General features: G+C 44.1%; 2 protein-coding genes across 2 annotated transcripts in view; both read left to right on the plus strand.

Moving 5' to 3' along the window:
- SH3BGRL (SH3 domain binding glutamate rich protein like) overlaps positions 1-12,289 on the plus strand; it is a 29,747-nt gene extending 17,458 nt beyond the window's left edge. Inside the window, exons 2-4 of the mRNA XM_059858958.1 lie at positions 4,358-4,543; positions 7,201-7,281; positions 10,212-12,289. Coding sequence (XP_059714941.1) covers positions 4,358-4,543; positions 7,201-7,281; positions 10,212-10,244 — 300 coding nt within the window. The 3' untranslated portion in view covers positions 10,245-12,289. The remainder of the gene's footprint in view (positions 1-4,357; positions 4,544-7,200; positions 7,282-10,211) is intronic.
- Positions 12,290-15,896: 3,607 nt separating this feature from the next.
- LOC132333928 (TLR adapter interacting with SLC15A4 on the lysosome-like) lies at positions 15,897-19,438 on the plus strand. Its single transcript, XM_059859506.1, is given in 4 exon segments — positions 15,897-16,342; positions 17,535-17,660; positions 17,853-17,874; positions 17,876-19,438. Coding segments are annotated over 4 exon segments (1,242 nt in total). The 5' UTR covers positions 15,897-16,194; the 3' UTR covers positions 18,822-19,438.
- Positions 19,439-23,315: the final 3,877 nt, after the last annotated feature.

Genomic DNA, 23,315 nt, shown 5'->3' on the forward strand with positions numbered 1-23,315 from the left:
TTCCAAAACATGTCTATTGTCCAGCCAGGGATTTATTTATAAACTGAAAAAATAACAAGACTGAAATAAACCAACCCAAACCCCTTCTTGGCCAGCAGTGTGGACTGGACTGTGCTGTGTGTGTGTGCCTGTGTACATCAAATGAGATAGACCCTTCTGTGAAGTTCAGTTCCAAAAAGTGTTTAAAATTAGTATTTCCCTGCAGTGGGGTGGTGCTGGGAGAAGCTGGCTCTTGAACAGCCAGCACAGTCCTGGCTGGAGCTGAGGCTGGAATGGTGCCTGCTCGCTGGACCAAGGTTCTGCAGCATCATCCCTGCCTCCTTTTTGCTTATTATCTTTTAGCCGAGTTCTTTTTTTTAACTTTTTTTTTCAGTGATTAAAGATTTGGAAGAGAATCTAAAATGTTGCAGCATTTTCTAGAAAGTTTATTCCCACTTTGGGGTTAAAATTTTATTTTTTGATGGATTGATTTGTTGGCAAACATCACCTGTTTGTACTCTTGGCAGCTTTGATGTGGTTTCTCTTGTGTTACTGACATCACTGATGGGAGTTAGATTAAGAACAGTAAATTGAATTTCTGATGTGTACTCAAGTGAGGGGCCATACTTGTTCACAATTCTACACTCATTTTTATAATGTTATTTTGTGCCCATGTCTGTTGAAAGCTTAATGTTTCGTGACTGGTTTGTAACTGGAAGAGAAGGGAATCTTGATACCCAGTGGATTTTGTAGCACAAGATCACAGTTAGTGGTGAGACTTTGCTTAACCACCAATAACTTGCCTTAAAGCTGTTTATGTCCTGGAACCAGACCCTGAAATCCAAAACAAAGAGAAAATAGATTTGTTTCATTAAATGTTCCTTTCAGTATTATCTTGGGAATTCAGCAAGAAGTAAAATATCTCCACTCACCTTAGGAATTGGTTTTTTCCCAAGTGTGTGTTGAGGCAGGATGTGTTTCTGTTTCTGGGGCTGGGTGAAGCCAGACGGGCTGTTCCGAGGGCATCCTTGTTCCCAGGCAGGGCAGTGGGGACTCCAGAGGATGCAGCCCTTCCTCCCTGCAGCCTTGGCTCCACCTGCTCCCACCCCTTCTCCTTCCATCCCTCTGTCTCCATCCCACAGGGATTTTCCCCTGATCTCTATCCATCCCTTTTGCTCATTCCCTCCACTCCTGCCCCCAGCCTCTTCCCTTCCTTACAGCTGTCTGTCCATCCCTATCTTTCATTTTTCTGTTCCTGTGCTCTTGTGTCTCCAGAAATGCTCCTGCCCCACCAGTGCTGGTCCCGAGCCTCAGGGCCCTGCTGGCCTCCCCAGCTCCTGCGCTGCCTCCGGGCACGTTCCCGGCTCTCCTGCTGCTCTCGGCCCTGCACGATGTGTCAGGAGCACTCGGGATAAACAAGGATTTTCGTGTTTGCCAACTGCAGTGAGCTGCCCTTCACGGGCCAGAACGGCTTCAGACATGACAGCTGTTTACGCAGGCCGAGGTGCGGGGTCTGGGAAGGCGCTGGCCGCTCTCCATGCCTGCCCAGGCAGCTGGGGGAGGTTGTGTGGGAAGCGAGTGCTGCTGATGACAGGCGCATCCTGAAGAAAGGCTCCTCGCTCCTTCCCAAACATGGGCAGCAGGAACCATCTTCCAGGCTCTGTCCCGAGGAGAACGTGTGCCCTTTCAAGTAAGACAAAACACCCTGAAGCAGCAGCAGACGTCTCTTGCTCTATTTTCAGCCTTCCCTCCCGGTGCTATTCCACTGCCTGAGATTAATGGAAGTTTTCTAAATAAAATCCCATAAAATAATAGGATTTGGCAGCTCGGTGTCCCTGCTTCCCAGCAGTTGGTGCCCTGTTTCTCTGGAGCATTTACTGCTCTTGCGTAAGTGCTCATCACTGTGGCCGGAGGATCTGTCTGAGGAGCTAGGAGAAAACATTGCTGCTTAATCTCCCAACTTTTTGGCCAGAAAACAAGGGTTCCAGACTAATATTCCTTATGCATCAACACCATCCTTGCTTTTCTGTAGAGTTCTCTAGAGAATTACCTCCCTTGACTACAGACAGCCTGAGAGCAACAGAGACCAAACTTCATGTTTGCCTTATAATGGTGCCTTTTATAGCAGAAGAAAATACATTTCCAGCTTTGCCAGCTCTTCAAAGACAAGCAGAGAGGGTTATGATCACCCTTTGGAGCCACAGTCAACAGTTTGGGATGTGGTTGTACCTCCTGGAGCTGAAAAAACAACCCAGAGACTGTGAGATGCTGGGAGGGTGTGAGGATCTGTGTGTGGCTAAAACAATCTAACAGTCAAAATGATAAAAAAAAAAAAAAAATGAAGTGACTTCTCAGGGGATCAAAATGCTGATTCCTGTCCAACTCAGAGCTCTTGTTTTACGTGGCAGAGTGTACAGGTTAATGGCAGAGTGGGTAAAAGCTTGGTTTTCTCTAATTCCTTAATAATTCTGGGGCATCTCAAAGTGTGTTCTCACTAAGCAATGCATTTTGGACAAGTTAAGGACCTGAGAGTAATAAAAACTATTTGGATCTGAAATTTGGAGATTGTACGAAATGGGTAATTAAATATGTAACTGGTTCAAGGAGAAAAATTTACATTTACTACCAGGTCATACTGACCAAAGAGTTTACAATTCCAAAGACCTTTCCCTTATTTTAGCCCTACAGAACAGTTCATTAAGGGAGTGCTCCCTTTTTTTCCCCTCTGAGCTGTAGAGCACAACAGAGAAAAGCTTCCCCTTCTGCTGCTGTTAAAAGCAGGCAAGGAAACCTCTTACCCAGAGCTTTGAGTCTGCTGAGAATGTTTTTATACAGCCTCTTCACAAATTATTTCCTCGGGGCGGTATTAACTCCTCCAGTTTCATTTATTTTTAGCCATGATGAAAATTAGCAATATCCTTGTGTTTCAGGGTGCTCACACAGCGAGTCCAGCGGCTCCTGTGCTGACGTGGTCAGAGGAATTACACTGGCTTCTCAGCAGGCAGCTTCCTTGCTGGAGCTGGGAGGGAGCACATTTCCCTCTGTAGGGAGAGCAGGATCGGTCCCTCTGAGCTGCCCTGAGCTGGATGTGCCCCTCCCGAGCTCTGCTTGAACCTGCCATGGATAGAGCAGCTCCAGACCGAGTCAGGGAGTGCTTCAGGATTCCCTTTTGGATGTGCTGGGCTCTGTTCCCCAGCCCACATCTTTCAGGGCAGCACTCTCCATCACACTCCCTGCTGCTCCTGGCGCTCCCGGCGCGGCCGGGTGCCCGTGGGTGCGGGGCCGGGTGCCCGTGGGTGCAGGGCTGTGCAGGCTGGGACACGGGTTCCATATTTGGCTCCGGGCTGGCTGTCCCTGACCCCGGCAGCTCCGGGTTTGCCTGTGGCCGTATATGGAGCGGCTGCTCCGGGAGCTGCGGCTGACCTGAGTTAGCACCAGCTACATCTGTGTGAAACGCTGCTCCTGCGGCACCCAGCTCATTAGGGAAAAGCCGGGCCCTGGATTGGCTTTGCAGCGAAGGGGGTAATTTGAAGAAAACAACTTTCCCATTAAATTCCATTTTTTTAATTGCTTGCTAAGATGTGGATGGTTATAATCTCCTTTGTGGTGCTAAAGTCAGGCAGAGCAGAGCATAAGCAGAACATCTCTGTGTCAATAAGTCAGTAATTCATAATGACAATAATAAAAACTCCTTTGCAGCACTGTGCTTGCCACACAGATCTTGCTTTTCCCTTGGATGCTGTGTGAGTGCACAAGGATGGGTGGCATCAGGTTGGGACCTCACCCAGCTTCCCTGACAGAAGTTAGCAGGGGGATGTGGGGTCACAGCTCTCCAGAGACTGTGCCTGCCCTGCAGACACCAGGACACAATGGGAGAGGGGTGTCTGTGCAAAGAAGTGTGAACCGAAAATGCTTGGTGAGGTCTCTCTTGTCACTGAGGTGGACAAAAGCCTGGACTCTGAGAATGATGGGGAGGTTCAGCCTGTGCTTCCAAGGGCACAAGGAAGCAGTTTGTACCTCAAGTGTGCCTCCAGCAAACTCCACTGTACCTGAAAAAAACAATATTCCCCTCAGTTAAATGTAAAACCTGGCCAGCACAAGGGCCCTGCTCACATCTCTGCTTTTGGATGGGCACCTTTAAGGTACACAACACTCGCATTTGTGTAGGGACAGCATCTTTAAGCTTCAGCCTGTTCTGTTTTGTAGGAGCCAGCTCTGACTCTTCAGAAGATACATTTGGTTCTAAGAATTTTCTTACCACTCCCATTTTCAACCTGATTTTCACCCCCTGGTTTCTGCATTGAACCCCAGAGCAGCATCAAAAATTATTTCACTGACTTTGTTTACCTTATCTCCCGTCCTCCTTCTTTTGTGACAGATTAAAAAGCAGCAGCAAGATGTGTTAGGCTTCTTGGAAGCCAACAAAATTGAATTCGAGGAGAAGGACATCGCAGCTAATGAGGAGAACCGGAAATGGATGCGGGAGAATGTCCCCGAGGACAGTCGGCCAGCGAGCGGGAACCCCCTGCCCCCCCGGCTCTTCAACGACAGCCGCTACCTCGGGGTAAGGGCTGCTGCAGCCTCCTGTGCTTGTCCCCTCAGCTCCAGCCTCCTGTGCTTGTCCCCTCAGCTCCAGCCTCCTGTGCTCATCTCCTCACCTCCAGCTCTCCTCTGCTCATCCCACTCCTCTTCCTCACTGCCACCGCCTGTGCTTCACTGCAGTGAGCAGCAAGGCAGGGCTTTCCTAGCTGCAGTTGCACAAACTGGGAAGGCTGTAGGAGGTGTTAGACATTTCCTCCCATCTTGGGCTTTTAGTAATAATTGATTCTTGAGTTTTCCAGTCACACCATAGGAAAGATTAAAATGTAGACCTCTTGATTTGGATCCTACTTTGCAGTACATGCTTACTTTTCTTTTCCTGTGGGTTTTTTCCCATTTTATGGCTCTGAAAGTTGCCAGGTTTTTTTATTCCTCATCTTCCCCATGATTGTGAACTAACACCTCAAAGAAATCTGGCCCTTCTACACCAAGCTTACGTTCTGTAGCAAGCTCAGAGATCTGTTCTGCCCATGTGGGGTTTGCCAGTACATGTGAATCCCAGATCATATGAATTGATGTCTGCCATGATCATAAATCAGTTTTCTGATCCTTCTTGGGATGAACTCTGTGTGCTCCTTGCACAAGGAAGGCTACTGTGGTTCACTAACTCCAGTGCCTTGGACAGTTTAAAACTTGTGTTGCAAACAGAAATCCTACTGTAGTTATTTTAATGCTTGATCAAAAGTAAGTTGCCCTGCAGTACTTGTACTCAGTAGGCCATGCTTGAATGATTATTAGATTAACTGTTAGTTTTATTTTTAAAACTTAGTATCTTCTGAACAGAGCTCATAGTGTGCATTCCTCTGGTCCTTTTGAAGTTTGTTTCTGACCTGCACAGTCTGTAAGTCAAGACCTGCCAGCTCTGGACCTTTGTGAGACAAATCTGTGCCTACTGAAAGAAATTATTCTCAATGTGCCAAGAATTTTTCTTGCTTGTAATAGAAGCAGAACTTGAAATAATATCCACAGTGAACTGTTGTGCCACTTGACTCTCAAAATTTTACTGACTGGTTGTGACATGGAAAAAGGTTGGTTTGGAGTGAGTGACAGACATAAGGATTAGTAGTTATCTGAGAAGGGATTGGTTGCAAGGGTCTTGCTATGGTTTTATTTCATTCCCAAAATTTTGGTTGATGTCATGTCATGATGTCGTGAACTTTTGAAATTTGGTCAGTTTCTGTTGCTGGATTCAAGTTGCTACAGTTCAGCTTTCAGGAAAGTAAAAGTTAATTCTGTGCCCAGAATTTGAACCTCTTTCTGTCTTTATCTGATGCCTCTCAAGCATGAAGTTCCCTGTTTGTTCCATCTGATGCAGCACAACTGGCAGAGCAAAGAGCAAATTGGCCTTCCTGGCCCATGCACAGCAGAGAGGCTGGAACTGGAGATGCTGTGTGGGCTGGCATGAGCCCTGCTCCTCAGGCCCAGGAATTTCTGTCCTGGGAGATGCTGTGGAGCAGGCTCATGGCCTGTGCACCAGCAAGATAAACAATCCCTTTGTTATCAAGCAGCCCCAGTCCTGTCAACAGAAGGGCTTCAGGGAGGATTTACCGTAATCACACACATTTTTATCAAACCAGCCCATAAATGCTGCATGTGCAAATGAAGCAATAATTTGATATCCCTGAAGTCCAGGCAGCTGGAATCTTCTGGTCCCTGTACTTTGTTCTGTTCTAGCTGCAGCAGCCTCTCCTTAGAGCTGCCCCCCTCAGCTGCTGTTCCTTAGGCTTTTGCCTCCCAGACGGTCAGGAATCCAGAGCAGTGTGCCCCAAACAGCTCTCCCTGACTCCAGCCTGAGCCCAAGCTGCTGCCTGCCTTGGGCTTCCTAGCCAGGACTCCTGCATCCAAACATTGCCCAGGAAAGCTGGAGGAGGCTGGTAAAGTTACAATGCTGAGTTCAGAAGTTGGAGTGAGGGAATTGTATGGTAACTTGGACAACAGTGAGCTTGCACAAAACTTTTGGGTTCCTTTAGATGGAGTTTGGACACTGGAATTTATTTTTATTTATTTATTTATTTATTTATTTATTTATTACCTTAATTTTCCTGGGAAGTGGCTGTGTGTGTTCAGGGCATTTGTAGTGCACTGAGTGAACAGCGCCATCCCATTGCCTGCGCTTGCACAGACTAATTCTTAGTGAGAAATGTGATGGGAAAGGTGCAGTCTCAGTGTCAAAGTTCCAGTTGAACTTCTGACATATTTAAGAGCTGGAGTCACGGCTACACAGTTGCCATCCCTATCAGGAATAAGCAATGACATCTGGGAACATCAGGGTTTCTGATGACAAGGTCCAGCTCAGCTGCTCCTGTTGGGGGAATGTCCACACCAGATCAGTGACAACACCTGCCTTGTGTGGAGTCTGTCCCTTTGGGAGAGGCTGGAGCACCTCACAGCAACATCTTGTTGGGACATAGAATGAATTCCCAGCTTGTCCCTTTCCAGCCTGACCAGTTTGTGTGCTGTTACTGCTAATGCCACCTACCTGAGCTGACGCTGGATTTTGCATTCAGCCACAGGAAGCAGTTTGCTTGGTGTGGGTTGGGTGACACCCTAAGCCGAGTTGAGATTATTTCTGACAATTCTCTCCTCTGTCTTTTATTCCCCCTCCCTCCTGCCATGGTGAAGGACTATGATGCTTTCTTCGAGGCGCGGGAGAACAACGCCGTGTACGCGTTCCTGGGCTTGACTGCACCTCCTGGGTCAAAGGTAGGTGAGCATCTCCTCACAGAGAGCCTGTGGCTTTCTCCTCCTCCTCTGCTCAGAATAGGATCTGGTACATGTGCTGACATTGCCCCCACCAATCTCCCTGGGAGATACTCAGTCTCCAGAGGCTCTCAGGCTTCAGTTTCAAAAGAGTAGTTAATATTTGCACTGAAGAATGCATAAGAAACCTAGATCAAAAAAATTATTCCAAAATCAAAGAATGTTTTAAATTCAGTAAAAAAATTTAATTCGTCTGAATTGTCGATGAGATTTTTCTACTAAAAAAATCCCTTGAAACCAGAGCCACTGTTTCTGAAATAACATGGTCTTGCTTCAGAGTAATTTTTTCCTCTGGCTTGTTATCCAAAGCTTATTTTCCTTTGCCAATTATGAACTGGGTTACTGCTTTGTGGATGCAATGGGCTGGAATTCTCCTTTTGATTTTGATAGGATAAGACAAGCCTGCTTTATACGTTTCACTTGACAGCAGCAGGATCCTCCAGGTCACTTCCAGCTTTCCTGTTCCAGTGGATAAACATGCCGCTCCCTTTCAGCTTACTCATGTACAAGTCGAAGGTCATGCTGTGCACATCACTAAGAGACCTAATTTTAAAGGTGGATGGTGACCCATGAGCAGGGAGCACAGCAGGTTGTGGGGCAGATTGAAGCAGTTTTGGGAGCCAGATTTCTAGCAGTAGCTCCACTGGGGATGGTGTGATGAGGAAAAACTGCCTTGTGGAGAGCAGCTCAGAGCAGCTGGGATCTGCACCCCAGCGTTACCCACTGCCGGCATCAGACCAGCTGCACACAGCGCCACAGTCCTGGTGAAGTTCCTTGGAACATCTGCACTTGACTGCTCAGCAGAGTGTGCAGGATGGAGCCAAGGAACCAGGAAGCAGTCCTGAGACTGTGGGATGTAGGGAAGCTCATGCCTTTCCCCTGGGAAGTGCAGTGGAACCAGAAAGCAGCTGCTGCCATAACAAATCAGGTCACCTGTCTCAGTAACGTTGGGAACGTCGCTGCTTCCCAGACCTGCTGGCTGGCAGGAGCAGCCAGCATGGCTGTCAGGAGCTCTGCTTCTGTCCTAAGGGATGCTCCAATTCTGTCCTCACCTAAGGAAAAGGTGAATTTTAAACAGAAGGGATAGAATACAGCTGTACCCTGCTGAATTTCCATGTTGTGTTGGGCTGATGATGGTAAATAACCATTGCAGCAGTGACCTTGTACCCCCTGCATCCTCCTCTGGGGCTGACTTTGGGAATCCCTCCCACAATTAGGACGTCCAGTCAAGTCAGTTGCAGGCTGCTGAGGAGGGTACACAGATATGTAGGTGCTGAAATCGATAGCATAGCTGTGTGCAGCTTAGATATAATGCTATAGGGAATGACATGGCAACTGCAGAAAATGGCAGGAGGCTGGGAGCAGCCTTGGCAGGAAACCTCCATTCGATGCCATCAGGAGAGATTTGGGAAGTTATTTGACTCTCAACACAAATGTTTGATATTAATGCTAAACAGGACTGGCTCAGAAACGAGCCTGGTAAATTCAAGTAACTGTTTTCTGAGCCCTGGTGGTTTGGTTTGTCCTTTGGATCTACAAACTCTGGAAAAGGCTGGCCTTTAGTTTTTCTTAAACATCTCTGCTACAAGCAGTATGGGTGGATTTTGAAGGGAGAGGGTTTTGTGATTTTGTTTAATTATTTCTTTATTAAGGATTTAAGGACTGAGAGGATGCTCAGTGAGGGGCCTTGAAGGAGAAATAAGGAAAAGTATGAAAGAGGGACAGTGTCAAGCCTAGAAAACTGAGCCTCTCCCAGATAACTTGGAGGCCTACGCCCAAGGAAATGGAGTTTGACCTGCAAGAAAAACAGGTTACCAGGTTACTTGTACCAACCTTCCTGGGCATGAGGGAAATACCAGGAATCCTCTCCAGCTTTCCAGTGCCTGTTCTGAAGAAATGTACTTTGTATTGGGAAAAAAAAACCCAAGCAGTGAGGTGTCATCATTGCAGTGCCCTGCGCCGATTAAGAAAGTTTTTACAAAGATAAGGGAACCTTCTCTTTCTTACCATTCAAAGAACCACTTGTCTTTTAGAGAATATCAAACACTCTGCTTTTTTCCAGGCTTTGTAGCTGGTTTTGATCTTCCTTTCATTGCTCACCTGTGCCGCGGGTGGCCGCGATGTCCTCGCGCAAGGCCTGTGGGTGCACAGTGACATCCAAGCCCTGGTGACATCTTGGCCCCGCTTTCTGACCCGTGACAGGCCAGCAGAACAGAGCACGGGCCAGGAGCACAGCAGCTCCAAGCCAGGCTCTTCCCACGCCCTGAGTTCAAAGGCAGGATGAGGGCAGTTAGCCAGGACAACCAGAGTGAGCCGCCAGTCCAAGATACGGAGATACGCGTGGGACTTCCTGCCCTGCAGGCTGGGGTCACCCACTGTGTCTCCTAAAAAAATCATACAGACTTCTTGGAAATTCCCATCTTAGTCCTTTCTCCTCATGTGTTTTGTTTGTTTAACAGTGCTGGGTCATGGTAACAATGATATTGAATCTGTTCCCTTGAGTATTTCTGTGCAGTCACAAAAGCAAATGGCTCCAACACACCTTGGCAGATATTGAACTTTGTCCTTTCAAATAAACCAAGCTGTCCCCACTGAGGTGCTGCACTGAGGGCACTGGGAATTTATTTCTCATTCATCTCCTTCTAGGTCATGGTGCTGCTAGCAGGTAATTAAATTAATCTGCAGTCAAATGTACACTTGGAGAAACCAAAAGGAAATTCATTTTGCATTTCTTCTGTTGTCATTCTGTTCCCATTTGTGATCACCTTACAAAGGCTGAAAGAAGATTGAAAAATGCAGGTTATGGTTTTATAGTGTTCCTTTGGAAACATACTGAGAAAATACTAACGTGTAATTCTTCTTTGCTGTTTCAGGAAGCTGAAGCACTGGCCAAGCAGCAAGCGTGAATTTCAACTGCCTTAAATGTCTGTAAAGGGAATTTCCACAGCTTTTTCTAAAATAGTCCAACTGTCTCTGCTTCAAGAAATGTAGATGTGATTTCTAACATTTGATTGGTGCTTGCAGCATTCACTGTCCATAACACAAATTGAACACAGGATGGAAATGGGAATTTCAGGGTAGGGAGCAGGAGTGGGTTCTGACAGAAGCCGAAGCAATCAGACATGAATGAGTTACATTTAGTCTAAGCTGTCCTGCCAATTCATCCATTTTGTGTAAACTTAAAGAAACTATTTTAGTACTAAAAATGCAGATGGGTTTCACCTAGAGATCCAACTATTTAAACTATGGAAAACAGCATCTAAAACCTCGTCAGATACTAATTTAGTGCCAGAGTTGCCTCAAAAATGTTACTGAGTTACACAGTAAATTTTCAGTGTCTTTCCTGGTTTCAGATGAATTTGTAGGTGGTACTGTGTAGTTTAACCATTGTAGTCACTTTGGAAAGTTGTGTTTGTCTTCTGTAGAATGGATATTTAAGGTTTGTATTGTTACACAGTTGTACAGGTGATAAAACCCCCAACAAATCCCATGTACTTTTCATTTAAGTGATCTGTGTGGGCTCTTAGGACAAAAAGGGCAATGGACACAGGTCCCTCACAGCTGCCTAAGCACGAGTGATGACACATCTGGGGCAAGATTCAATGTTGCAAACAAGCCAAAACAGCCAGAAATGGCCTTTCCTTACCTGTGTAAGGGTGAAAGCCTTTAATGTATTTCTCTACAAAAATACCAGTTCACACTGCTTAGAGCATTAAACATCTCACTGCATGTTCAAGTAGCCATTAGGTTCATAGAGTATTTTTTCAAATGAGGAAATAAATGTTTGAATAGCAAAAGTTATTGTAATTAAGCAAGACTTCTTTTTTTTTAAGGTTTAAAAACTTCATTTCCATTCTTATTGCCATATCATAAAACTATTATAGGAATTGCAAATCTCTCAGTGTCTTGTGTGGGTGAATTTACCACGTGCAATATTAACCTGTGTGTTCTCCCAGTGCTCATGAGGGAGCCTGTAATTCCTGGCCATATTTTAATTCCTGATTTATCATTTTGGGAGCCTGGGAAGCAGTTGGAAGCTTGTGCTTACAAAAGCAGCACAGCATCACAAGGCAGAGGGATGGATGGATGCTGCCTTACCTTAAAGATTAACAAACACACAACTGTGCTTTTTTATTAACACCTTTTGTCAGGAGTTACTGCAGTTCTGTGAAATTTAAGATCTTTTGGGGATGGAAGTTTGGTTATGTTTTAAATCCAGCATCAGAATTTTGTTGTTCACTATGATTTCATCTTTCTGAATGAGATTGTTTTTCTTTCTTAATATTGGCTGAATCTTTCCCTGTGTCTCTAAATTCCCGCTCAAGTTCTTGGGAACTGTGGAATACTAAGTGAAGTGTGGTGAGGAAAGTGGGATTTGACACACAAGTCTCTGTACCCACAGCAGTTTGCTGTGCTTCCTGTGCAAGTTTGGTGAATTACAGCCATTATTTTGGAGAAGCTGTAATTAAAAGTAGCTGCCAAATTCTGTCTGTTCAGCGACCCAAAACATTCTGAAACGAGGTCAATCCCTGTCTCAACGGTCAAGAAAATTGCCAAGTTTAAGAAAGCAAAGTCACTGCCCTCGTCTGTCCCCCCCTTGCCATATGGGAGCATTCAGACTGTATCAGCATTCCTAAGGCAGCTCTGGTGAGCCAGGCTGAATTATTCCTTTGTCCGGGGAACAAGGCACCAACACAAACTGAAAATACCCAAAATCTCTTTGTTGTGTGTGTAAAACTTGAGTTTTTTGATGCAGATCTCTTGCATGACTTTAGGAGTGCCAGGAATCTGTTACCTCTGTGCTGGTTTTCTGTTTCCATGGGTGCAAGAACTGAATTTGTTCTTTTCTTTCTTTTTCCTATGTAGAAAGCAGGCAATGAGGATTTAACCTGTATGTTAACCATTCCTGTATCATTCCAATAAAGTTGGTTTAGAACACTTTCTCACTCCATGACTTGTTTGCATGTTTTGTTCACAGTTTGAAGCTGAAAGAAGTGAAATTTTCAGATGAAAATACTGCTTTTTAAAAGTTCAGGATTTATACAAGGTGAACATCAGGGATCTGCTGCTGAGGGTGAAGTCTGCTGGCTTGGCTCTCTGACCTGTTGCAGCTAATGGGATTTAATTAATTAATGGGATTTAAATTAGGATACACCTACCCAAAACAGAGTGTCAAGTTTTGGGTTATTTCCTCATTATCCTGCTTTCCCACTCCTTCCCCTTGGCAGGGACAGGTCGGAAGTGGCTGGGACACAGCAGCTGCTCCCACACTCAGAGCTCACCCAGCCCTCCCCTGCTCGTTTACAAACTGTAATTAATTAGCTTTATGCTGCTCCCAGCAGGGAGCTGTGCTGTTTTCTATTTGTGTTGCCACAGGGCAGCGCAGGATAAATTTTAAACTAAAACTTACACCTTCCCTGTTTGCCAGGTAGATCAGCAGGTACCTCCTTCCTGCTTCACGTGCTGAAGTTCTGCACCACCTGCAAGATTTGCAGTTACAGAAATGACATTCTCTGCCTCTGACCTGGGATTTGCCCAAATTCCAGACTTCAGTTCACATCCTCTGGTGGAAACAATAACCTGATCTTTTTCAGAGTGGTTGGTAATTTGTGCAGGATCAGGTTCTGTGTGAGCAGCTGAAGCACAGCCAAGCACCATCAGGCACAGGGGATTATTGCTGGTCCCTCACACCTGTCCTTCTGTGCTGTCTTAGAACTGGTCCATAGGATGGGAAAAGGGCCAGGAATGCCATTTCTAAGTGTAATGACTCCCATTTACTCCCCCTGTGTATCCACTCCACTTGTGCAACTCAGAAAGATCACTGCTTTTCCATTGTTTTTTTAATTAAAAATCCTAAAATCCCAGTTGTTATCCATTAATGTAAAGTTCAATGAAAACACTTCCCCAAAATCTTTAAAACCCAAGCTACACATGTGCATGCAATGTGCGACAACTTTCTCTACACCAGACTGCTCAGATCCTAATCCCATGGCACAAATAAATCATTCCCAAGTCATTACCATTTACTGAGTTTCCTGCAGAAATATTCTGTAATTTACCCATATTCTGGGATCTTGGCAGAACGTTTTAGATTGAAGGGTTCGTTATGACAGTTTTGAAGTTTATTATAAAAAATTTTGGACTGCATTGGTAAGCTTGCAGAAATGAAAAAGAATTTTAAAAGTTTAAGTGACAAAGTAGAAATTGCTGGATTACTACAGGTAAAACCAATAGTGAGTACTGAGTATGCAAAATACATATATTTAGTGGAAAACACATATTTAGTGCAAAAGATATGTGTTGTATTCATGAAATATCAGACTTGGCCCTGTATATCTTGTAACATGAATATACAGTAATTCATTATGTATATGATTATATATATATTTATAAATGTTTATTCACATACACAATATAGTAATATATAATTCTTATGCTGTAATTCCTTGTAGTAATTCCTTTTCTTAAAGGTTGGTTTATTGTAGATATCACCAGGAACTTGGCCATTTCTTCATTTTAATTTGGTCACTATTTCAAAATCCTTAATAAAAGGAAACCAGCACATCATTAATCCAATGTCAGCCGCACAATAATTCCCACGTGGCCTCAGTTCTTTCCGGAACCCTTCCTCAGCACGCAGAGCGGGTTATTTTGGTTTACACGAAGTGAAGTGGATCACACACACATTTTCCAGCCAGCAGCTGCCCAAGTCCCGCCCGCCCCGCTGTGAGGGGCCGCAATGGCGCCCGGGCCCCGCAGAGCCGCCGCGCGCGCCGTTGCTGCGGCAACCAGCGGCCACTCAGTGACCGAGGCGGGCCCGTCTCGCCATTTTATTGGATGGCACAGCTGTCAATCAGGGCTAAACTCCGCCTCCCTTCTACTTCAGCCGCGGCGGATGCGGTGGGACTGTGCGTGAGGGGCTGTGAGGGGCGGGCCTTCTTGGAGTGAAATTCCTTTGGTATTGGAAATAAAGGGCCCGCAGCCTCTGTGCTTAGGAGAAAAACCCCAACATAAAACACGATTTCTCACATAAAACCTTTCTAACCAGTCAAAATCTTTATCATGTTTATGTGCATGCAAAGTACACAGCTTGTGCTGAACGAAGGGATTTCGTTTACATGCAGCCATAGTTCATATAATATCATTCAGTGTTGTAGAATTTGTTTTCTCCATATACGAATGATATTATAAGAGTAATTTTTTTATTCTTTTTCAATGTATATTCAACTCTAAATTCTGACATCCTTGCCTTGCTGTTTATCCTAACTGCAATCTGTGCTCAGCTTCTGAGCTAAATTTGGTTCTACCTCATGCTGACTTTATTTTTGTAAATAAAAGGGAAATTCTTTTTGGTGAGATCGAATTGAGAGAATACATTGATTTCCTTGGATATTGATGCATTTACCACCTGAATCCCAGAATGGTTTGGGTTGGAAGGCGTGGTAAAGCTCATCTCATTCCACCACACATTCCATAGATGCTTTTAATCACTCCACACAAATTACCTGACTTGATTTCTTCCTCTCTCTCTGTTACATTTGTGTCTTGTTGAAACAGCTGCACAAAAATTCCAGTTGCAGCTGGCACTAATTGCAAGCTTGGTGAGCTTTAAAACTACTTGGAATTTGACCCACCCCGGTTCCTGCCCCAAAGGCTGTGGGGGCAGCGACTCCGCTGGAGTCCCAGCCACACCTTCTGTGCAGAAATTGCTCATGTAACATGATTAAAAATCAGGTAATTTTGAACAGTTTTAAATATAAAATGAGTTTTATATCAATTTAGTGGGAGTAAAAATAGCTTTCATTTTGCCTCCATAAAAACCTGAAGTTTTTCATGAAATACAGGAGAAAAGGAGGGAAGAGAGATAATTTACAGCCTTCATTGAACCTATATGGGCAGAATTACTCCAAGCCTAATTTCTAAGGCACAACACGATTTCCCACTTACAGGGAAGGGTTAGATTGGATATTAGGAAGAAAGTGTTCCATGTGAGGGTGGGGAGGCCCTGGTACAAGTTGCCCAGAGAAGCTGTGGCTGCTCCATCCCTGGAAGTGTCCAAGGCCAGGTTGGACAGAGCTTGGAGCAACCTGGGATGGTGGAAGGTGTCCCTGCCCATGGCATGGATGATAATTTGTGTCTTGCTCCTGTCATTAAACAGTGTCTTTTTAGAGTCTCTTGTCTTGTACTTAGATGAGATTCAGCTTCTGCTTCATTGGCGGTTTTTAAATTCTGAGAAAAAGGAAATTTAGAAAAGTCACCAACAGAAAACTCTCCAGACTGTCTGTGGGCTGGGTCCTGTGCTGAGCGGAGGGCTCAGTGCGTGAGCTTGGCTTCAGCTTGAAAAGGACACCTAAAACCACCACGGGAGCACCTGGGACGTGCCAGAGGTAATTTTTTTAACCCCTAAAGAGTGGGTTTGGCCAAGGAGCAGCACGATTGTGCAGAGCTGTCCCTTGGCTGCTGCTTTCAGGTTGGCACACTGTCCTGTTTGCCTGTCACAGACACAGGGTATTTCATCAAAATCCGGGTGAAAGGAAGTTGCCAACTTCCTCCCCATCAGTGGCACATCACCAGACTCTAAATTTAGCTGCTCGTTTCCAAAGGGGAAGTGGTGTAAGTCCACAAGTCAGCTGAGCAGCACCGAGCTCCTGCCAGTGGAAATGTTGGTGGAATTCGGTTCCGATTTCAGCCCTGACTCCGCGCGCCCCGTTCGGGCTGTCAGCAGCTCCTCAGCATCACACCGTGGTCAGGAACATCTCAATTCACTTTCAAACATCCTCTTTTAGATGTAGCCCTCTCTTTGTGTTCAAAAACCGCGCCCTCTCAGCGGGATCACTTCTGTTTTATGAGTTAGACATGCTGGGGGATTGCATCATGAGTGCGTCAGGCTTCTTCTGCACCGCCAGCAGTGAGGAAAGGCTGGGGAAGCATCTGCCCCCTTCCAGCAGCTCTGCCAGGACAGCTCTGGGCTCGGGGAAATCCACCTTGGACCTGACTGGGCTTGGTGAGTTGGACTTTTTGTACCTTTTTCTTTTCCTTATGCTTTGTTCCAGAATACAGGAACCACTTTTTTCATTTGGAAGAGACCAGTTTTTCCAAGATTACCAAGTTTTAGCTCTTCATGAGCACTTTCAAAGCAATAAACCAAATTTATCAGCAGGTAAGGAGCTGGGTACACTGAGGTCCTACAGACCAGGGTAAGGACCTGGTTACCCATGTCCTACAAGGCACAGAGCATTCCAAATTCCATGGATCTTTAGGAAGATTTAGACTGACATTTCTCCTTTCTTTGGAAATTGGTTTATCGAGTCCCATAAGTGCTTAAGAAAGTGCTGTCCTGCTTTTTGCATATGTAAATGACTCTGTAGATAACCAGGTCTGCTGCCTTTCCTGCCTGCTTTGGCCTGAAATTCCAGTGTTCTTTTCAGCTTCTGTGTGAAAAAAACAAAGAACCACACAAAAATAAAAAACCAAACAGTTGTGCGGTGCCAGTGTGTAAATTTGGGGGGAAAGGTGAAAATTTCCATGTTCCAAATAACTGAAGTTTTAGAATATCTCCTAGAAGGCGCACTGGGATTGAAAAGTGACCCAGTGTAGAGAGTTTCAAATATTACCAGGGTGTAGGGGCATGGTGAAAAGTGTTGAGCCACAAGCACACTTTGGGTCTGTGGATACTTTAATTTTGCAGAGATTTAAAGGATATTTGAAGAACTGAATGAGCTTCTTGTGTTCATGTTTCCCATTCCTCTATAAGAGCAGTGGTTCAGGTCAGACTCTTAATGTGAAGATTCCCATTGATTTTAACAGTAGGTAAATTGGAAAGGGATGATAAGGAATCATTAACTGTAGTAAATTATTTTGAGACACTTATCTTTTCACTCCTCTCGCTATTGAGGAAGACAAATTAACTATTTATATCTTTTAAGTTCATCATTAAGAGGGACTCTAAACACATTTGATCTGCATTTTGAATACAGTTTTATTCCATTTGCAGAACTCTCAGTTTCTTTTGAAGCTCCTTGGCACCTCATAGGAGTGCTCAAGTCAGAAATGCTTTTAAATATGAATATAGTCTTTATTTCTTTTCTATGTCACCTGTTTAGCTCTTGGACATGGTTTTCTTGTAATGGGAAACATTGATTAATTACTGATGGTGTTGATACAGACAAGTAAAATGATTTTGCTGATTTTTACAGCTTACAAAGTACAATCTGTCTCAAGTAGCCACGATGAGGAGGAGACCTGGGAGCAGAAGAAATGTTACAGACGAAGCAGCAGATTAAAGCCCTTCCTGTATCTTCAGAACGATTTTTGTGGACATGGTAAAGAGAAAAAGCATGCAGTTTAATGTTTGCTAAAAATAAATGCTTGAGAGGGAAAGAAAAATCATTGTCTTTGTGAGAAGTGCACTGTTCATTAGTAAAAATAATAATAACAATAGTAATAATGTAATTTTTCTATAATAGTTGTTGAGTAATAGTTGTTGTTGTATTGTGCCTGTCTTTCCATCCCAGGGCTCCATGGAACTCTGGTGATCCCTGCTGCTCACACTTGTCACCATGCTGGCAGAAGGCATCCTAACGAGGCTCATCTATAAAGAAAGCTGTCATCAAGATAAGCCTCGAAAATCTCCTGCATCCCAAAAGGCTAAAGAGGGAATCTGGAGACAGAAACTTGTAGACATCCCAAAAATTAAAGGCTTTGCTGATGGATGTGAGAAGCGGGAGGAGCTCTCTGCCAGAAGCAGCAAAGTGGAAGCCGGGAGCAGCCCCCGATGGGGATCCATAGAAAAGGAGCCTGGAAAGGATCAGGAAATGCTGGTTAAAGGAATTGCATCCCCAGCTGTACATATCCCCAAGAGAGGAGGGAGCCTAGACGAGGTGGATTTGTACAGATCCTGGCCATGCCACAGCATTTACCAGAACTACCCTGACCTGCAGATCGGGGGGGACCGTGTGGGGGGCCACACGTGTGACTCAGGCTGTGTCCTGGACCACGTGTGTGATGAGCTCCCTGATGGGCCTGTCCTGCTCTCCATAGACATTCCCCTGGGTCAGTCCCCTCTGTGTGAGCATCCCAAAAAGCCCAGTGGGATGTCCCTGCCTGGAGATGAAGCTGGAGAAAGGAGCCTCTTGCTCAGCGAGGAGCCCCTTTCCAACTCCACACTCAACAAGTACATGGAAGCCAAAGTTGCAGAGCTCTACAAACAGTTCTTTGAAGAAAGCCTGGCCAGGTGTGGTTCCATAACAAACCTCCTGACCTGCAGCTGGATAAGGAACAGCCTGGACCAGATAAGTGTTCAGATCTCCCAGGAGCAGAACATAGAAACCTCCAAAGCCAGAGGAGCCCTCTTGCACTCGTTGGCTTTGTTCAGCTCCCGCAACACTCCCAACAGGAACAGCTCCGAGTTCAGCACCCCAAACCTCCAAATCTCCAACACAGGGGCTGCAAAATGGAGCTGCAGGATGGAATTCACATCCTGACTGAGCTGCTCAGCTCAGGAGAGGGATGGGATTCAGGTATGAACGATTCACTTCAAGGATTAGGTTGGGAAATGGAAACATTTGCACACTACACTTGTTCTAATTAGTATTTTAAGTCTTAAACCCCTTTGGTTGCAGGACAAGTAAAGGTCATTGTTTTCTGTTTTCTAATGGAGAATTTGAAATTAATTTCTCTCCAAAATACTGGTTAATCATGTTTTTATAATATATATAGAATCATAGAATTGTTGAAGTTGGAAATGACCACTAAGATCATCAAGTCCAACCATCAACCCAGTACCACTAAATTGTGTGCTCAAGTGCCACATCCACACATAAAAGCATTAATTTTCTGCGAAATCAGCAAGCAAAAATGACTGCAGCATTCCTGAAGAAATAGTGCAAGATTCCTTCATATTCATTTGGAAATTTAAATGCAGATTTTCATATGGAAATACTGCTGTTTAGCACTGAAACACATTTTCTCCCTTTGCTTCTCAGCAAATATTTCAGATGGAAATTATTCATTATGTCACCACTGTAAAATGATAGATGAATTGGACTGTTACCTGCTCTGCAGAAGTTTTTTTTCTAATAAAGTTTTTTTTGTTGGTGTTTTTGCTTGTGGTTGGTTGGTTTTTTTTTTTTTTTTTTTTTTTTTTTTTTTGTTTGCTTGTTTTAATCCTGATTTCTTGGACATTTCTTAAAATCATCTGTGAACTCAAAGACAATGTCAGCAGGACTGAGAAAAAACTGTTCCTGAGGGAAAAGTGATCTGAGTGGGTAATGAAAGGACTTCTCTCTCTTTATTAAAATGACAGGGAAAGATAATTCCTGATGCGGAAATAAATTGATAAAATGAGACGCATACACATCCAAGACGTGACTGGTCATTGCCTGAGCCAAAATTCCCACTGACCTTGGTGCAAGGGGTGTAAGCAATACTGAATCTCTGAATCGTTGCTTTCTAGGAGCATGAGAGGAAAAGGATGGTTTGCTTCCCTATGCATTGCCCTAATTCCATGTGTGTCTCATTAATCTCCTTCTCAGCATTCAAAATCAGGCCAGGAGTCCTTTGGAAGAAGCCAAATGACTTCATTAAATTTCAGAGGAGTACAGGGTGGGCAGAGCTCTCCAGATTTCTTTGGTGGAGGTGCAGAGAACAATTTAACTGAGGCTGAGATGGGAAATATTCCAGAGGGCAGCAGCAGCCAAAGGCTTTGCAATTATCCATAGCAAGAAGTGCTCTGTGCCATTTGTGCTGCTGTGCCCCAGCCCTTGCTTCCCCCTGGGATCTATTTATAGTTCAAGCCAAAGTCTGGAAAGAAGTTAATTGCACGAGGTTCTTCCTGAGGAAATGAGGAAGTCTGAGGTTAAACCTGAGCTCCAGGCTTGGGTGGTTTTCTGTCCTTCCCAGTGCTGAGGAATGCGTTGGAGGAGCCCCTCTCTGCTCTGCTGCTTTCACCAGGGATTAAAACCAATGGATCAGCAGCAGCTGCTGCACTGGGACAGTCCCTGATGGATCTGCTGCTCCATCCCCGGGACAGAAATGGAGTGACACAGGAGAAAACACATAAATAATGAGAGTTTGGCAAAACCTGAGGTTACTGTGAAGTTATGTTCATTCCATCCCTTCTTAGAACTGGTTTCAGAGCTTGTTTTTAAATTAATTTTATTAAATATGTGGATAATTTTAGCTGGAATGAAAATAAAACCACATAGCAGTATTTTTAGGAAAATAGGCAATTTAGACCACCCCAATGACATGTGGTTTCACAGCACAAACGGAGGTGCAGGTAAATGCACATTGTTGATGTAAAGCACATTGTATTTTGTTATTGATTTTATGTAGCTTTGCCCATGGAAAAATATTGTCCATGTGCTTTCCCCCCCAGAATTTGTTACACTGGTTTAATCCACAATTTAAGTAACTTCTCAAAATTAATTTCGCTCTGTAGGAAGAAAGATGTTGCTGCAGAATACACTTTAGGGGCAAAATCTGTTAATGTCTATAAAGATGAGACAAATACATTTATTACTAACTTAAATACTATTTTAATTCAATTTTATTTTAATTGACATGTTGTAATCCATGACCTGCTTTGGATTTATTTCTATTTGGAAGATGCTAAGTCCCATTATGACTTTGAGTAAAACTCCATCAGCTGCACTGGAGCTGTGCCCGTTTTCACTAGGAGGAAAAATGCCTCAGTGAACTCCAATTCCTTGGGGAAAATCCCTGGAAAGGTGCTTTTCCAGCCTGCTGAAGGGCAGCAGCTGGATTCCATTACAAAGGAAAGCAGTGCCATATTTAACAGGGCAAACATCCATGGCCAGATTCTGCCTGGAGTTGATTTTTATCCACACGCCAGAAAATCTGATGTTGGAGGAGAAATACTGGCAGGGAATTTTTACCTTCATATCCAGCTCTCATTCTGTGCTCCCACAGAGGAATATTCACCAGGTCCTGGGACCCAGACCCTGTAGAAAGCTGGACTCTTTAGTTACATTTCCCCAATTAATCCTGCAGTCAGTATGTTCCCCAGCCTGCCTCAATTGTGGGAATTAAACCCATCTAAAAGGTGACTTCATCTACCTGGAGGATAATTAGGATTTTTATACATTACCAATTTTTTCTGAGATTTATTAAATAGTCAAATGCTGATATCTAGTGGTGGTTTCCTTTAGTACCTTCCAGGTCAGGATTTCTAGAGCTTTACAACCATTTTGCAATGAAATCTCAAAGTCTGTCTTTCTCTGGAGGGAGGATTATTTCTCATAAAAAGGATGCCCAGATGTGCAGAACAACAACTTCCATCAATAATGTTCTGTTCCAGTTAAAATCCAGAAGGACTTAAAGCCTGCAAGGCCAAACCCTTCACTTTGGGACTAAAAATGCTGACTGACAATCAGAAAAATCTCAAACAGCAAATATTTCTATTTTTCATTCATCTCTCTTTTAATCAGAAAAAAGCCATTTGCTTGTTAAACAAATGAAACTAAATCTGAGTGGCTTATTTTTTCACTACTTTTAGTGGGCTGAAATCTACTCTTTAGTAGTGTTCTTTCTTGCTCTCCATTAGTTTATACATGGCATGACAAAACTGATTTTTTTCTCTCTGTTTTGTTCCTGTTTTAAATCCAGATTTCAAAAATCCAGATATTTGATTGCAATTACCCTAATTTTCTTTTTCTTTACCAGAATATCCTCACCACTTAATCCTTGCCTGCTTTTCCTTTGAGTTCATTTATTTGTGATAATCCCATAAATCTGTTGGGAATATAAATCACTTGTGAGGGTCAGTGGTCGTTTGGGAAATGAGTGCCCAGGTGCTAATGAACCTTCCACTCCCACATCCACCATTGTGGGGGGAAATAAAAGGGTTTAGTGTAGAGCTGTGAATCCTAGGAGGTCAAAGACTTTCCTTTTTCCATCCTGTTCCATGTAGGGGTTGTGGATATTCCCCTTCACTCGTGGGCTGTGCTCTTGGGAAGGCAAAAAATTTGGAGGAATATTTGATGTATTGGAGCGAAGTGAGAAGAGATTTGTGTGTGGAGCTGAATTATTGAAACTTGTTGGGAGTTCTGTGTGATCTGTGTCCATCAAGGCTTTGTTTTCCTCAGGATGTTTGTTTGGGCCTCTCTTTGAACCGGAAAATTTGTTGCTGCTTTTGCAGCCTTTTAAACTGCAATGCCTTGGGAACAATGTGGCATCTCACCACTTTTCCTGGGCCTTTCTTTGGTGGTTGTTCTGAAAGAAAGGTGAGTGAGGAGCTTCCCCTGGAGAGGGGAAACTGCAGGACCTTGAGGAGCTGGGGCTAAAACCAGCCCCAGAAGAAGAGCTGGGACTTGCAGGAGTTTTCTGTGTCCCACCACTGCTGCTCCTCCTTGAGGGTAAGTGGGGACAGAATCTTTCCTAAATGTGGCTCTGGTTGGGTAAAGCTGAGATATGGGCTCTGGGCTCTGTGGAACTGGATGATTTTTGAGGTCCCTTCCAACCCAAACCAGTCTGCCATCCCATGATTTTCTTATGTTTTCTCCCCATGCTGGTGCAGGAAGGGTTTTCCTGTCTCTCACTCCTGTGTTGGGCACAGAGGCTTTGCTTTCCTGGGCTCTGGTTTGCTAATTAGGGATCCTTGATCCTCCTCAAAAAAGTTTCTAATTTTATGCAATAATACAATTTCCTAATCTGCTGTGTTGCTGTTTTTTGTTCTCATTCCCCATCTGTAGTGATTACACATTTCTGCTTTCCATTGCCAAATTTCTAAGACCCATGGACCATTTATTCCCTTTTGTTGTAGCTCAACTGTACAAAGTTGATATTCAATAATTAATTACTAATCTGAGAGGTAAAAAAGTTAATAAAGATGAGTGAGAGAGCACCTAGACCTGCTGTCACTTTTTTTTTTAAGCTGTGTTGGTTCTTTTTTTTTTTCAAATGAGTGAGATTTATAAATGAAACAGAATAGGGAACAGAACTGCAAATGAATTTCT

This window comes from Haemorhous mexicanus, chromosome 14 (genome assembly GCF_027477595.1).
Source record: "Haemorhous mexicanus isolate bHaeMex1 chromosome 14, bHaeMex1.pri, whole genome shotgun sequence".
Taxonomy (NCBI): Eukaryota; Metazoa; Chordata; class Aves; order Passeriformes; family Fringillidae; genus Haemorhous; species Haemorhous mexicanus.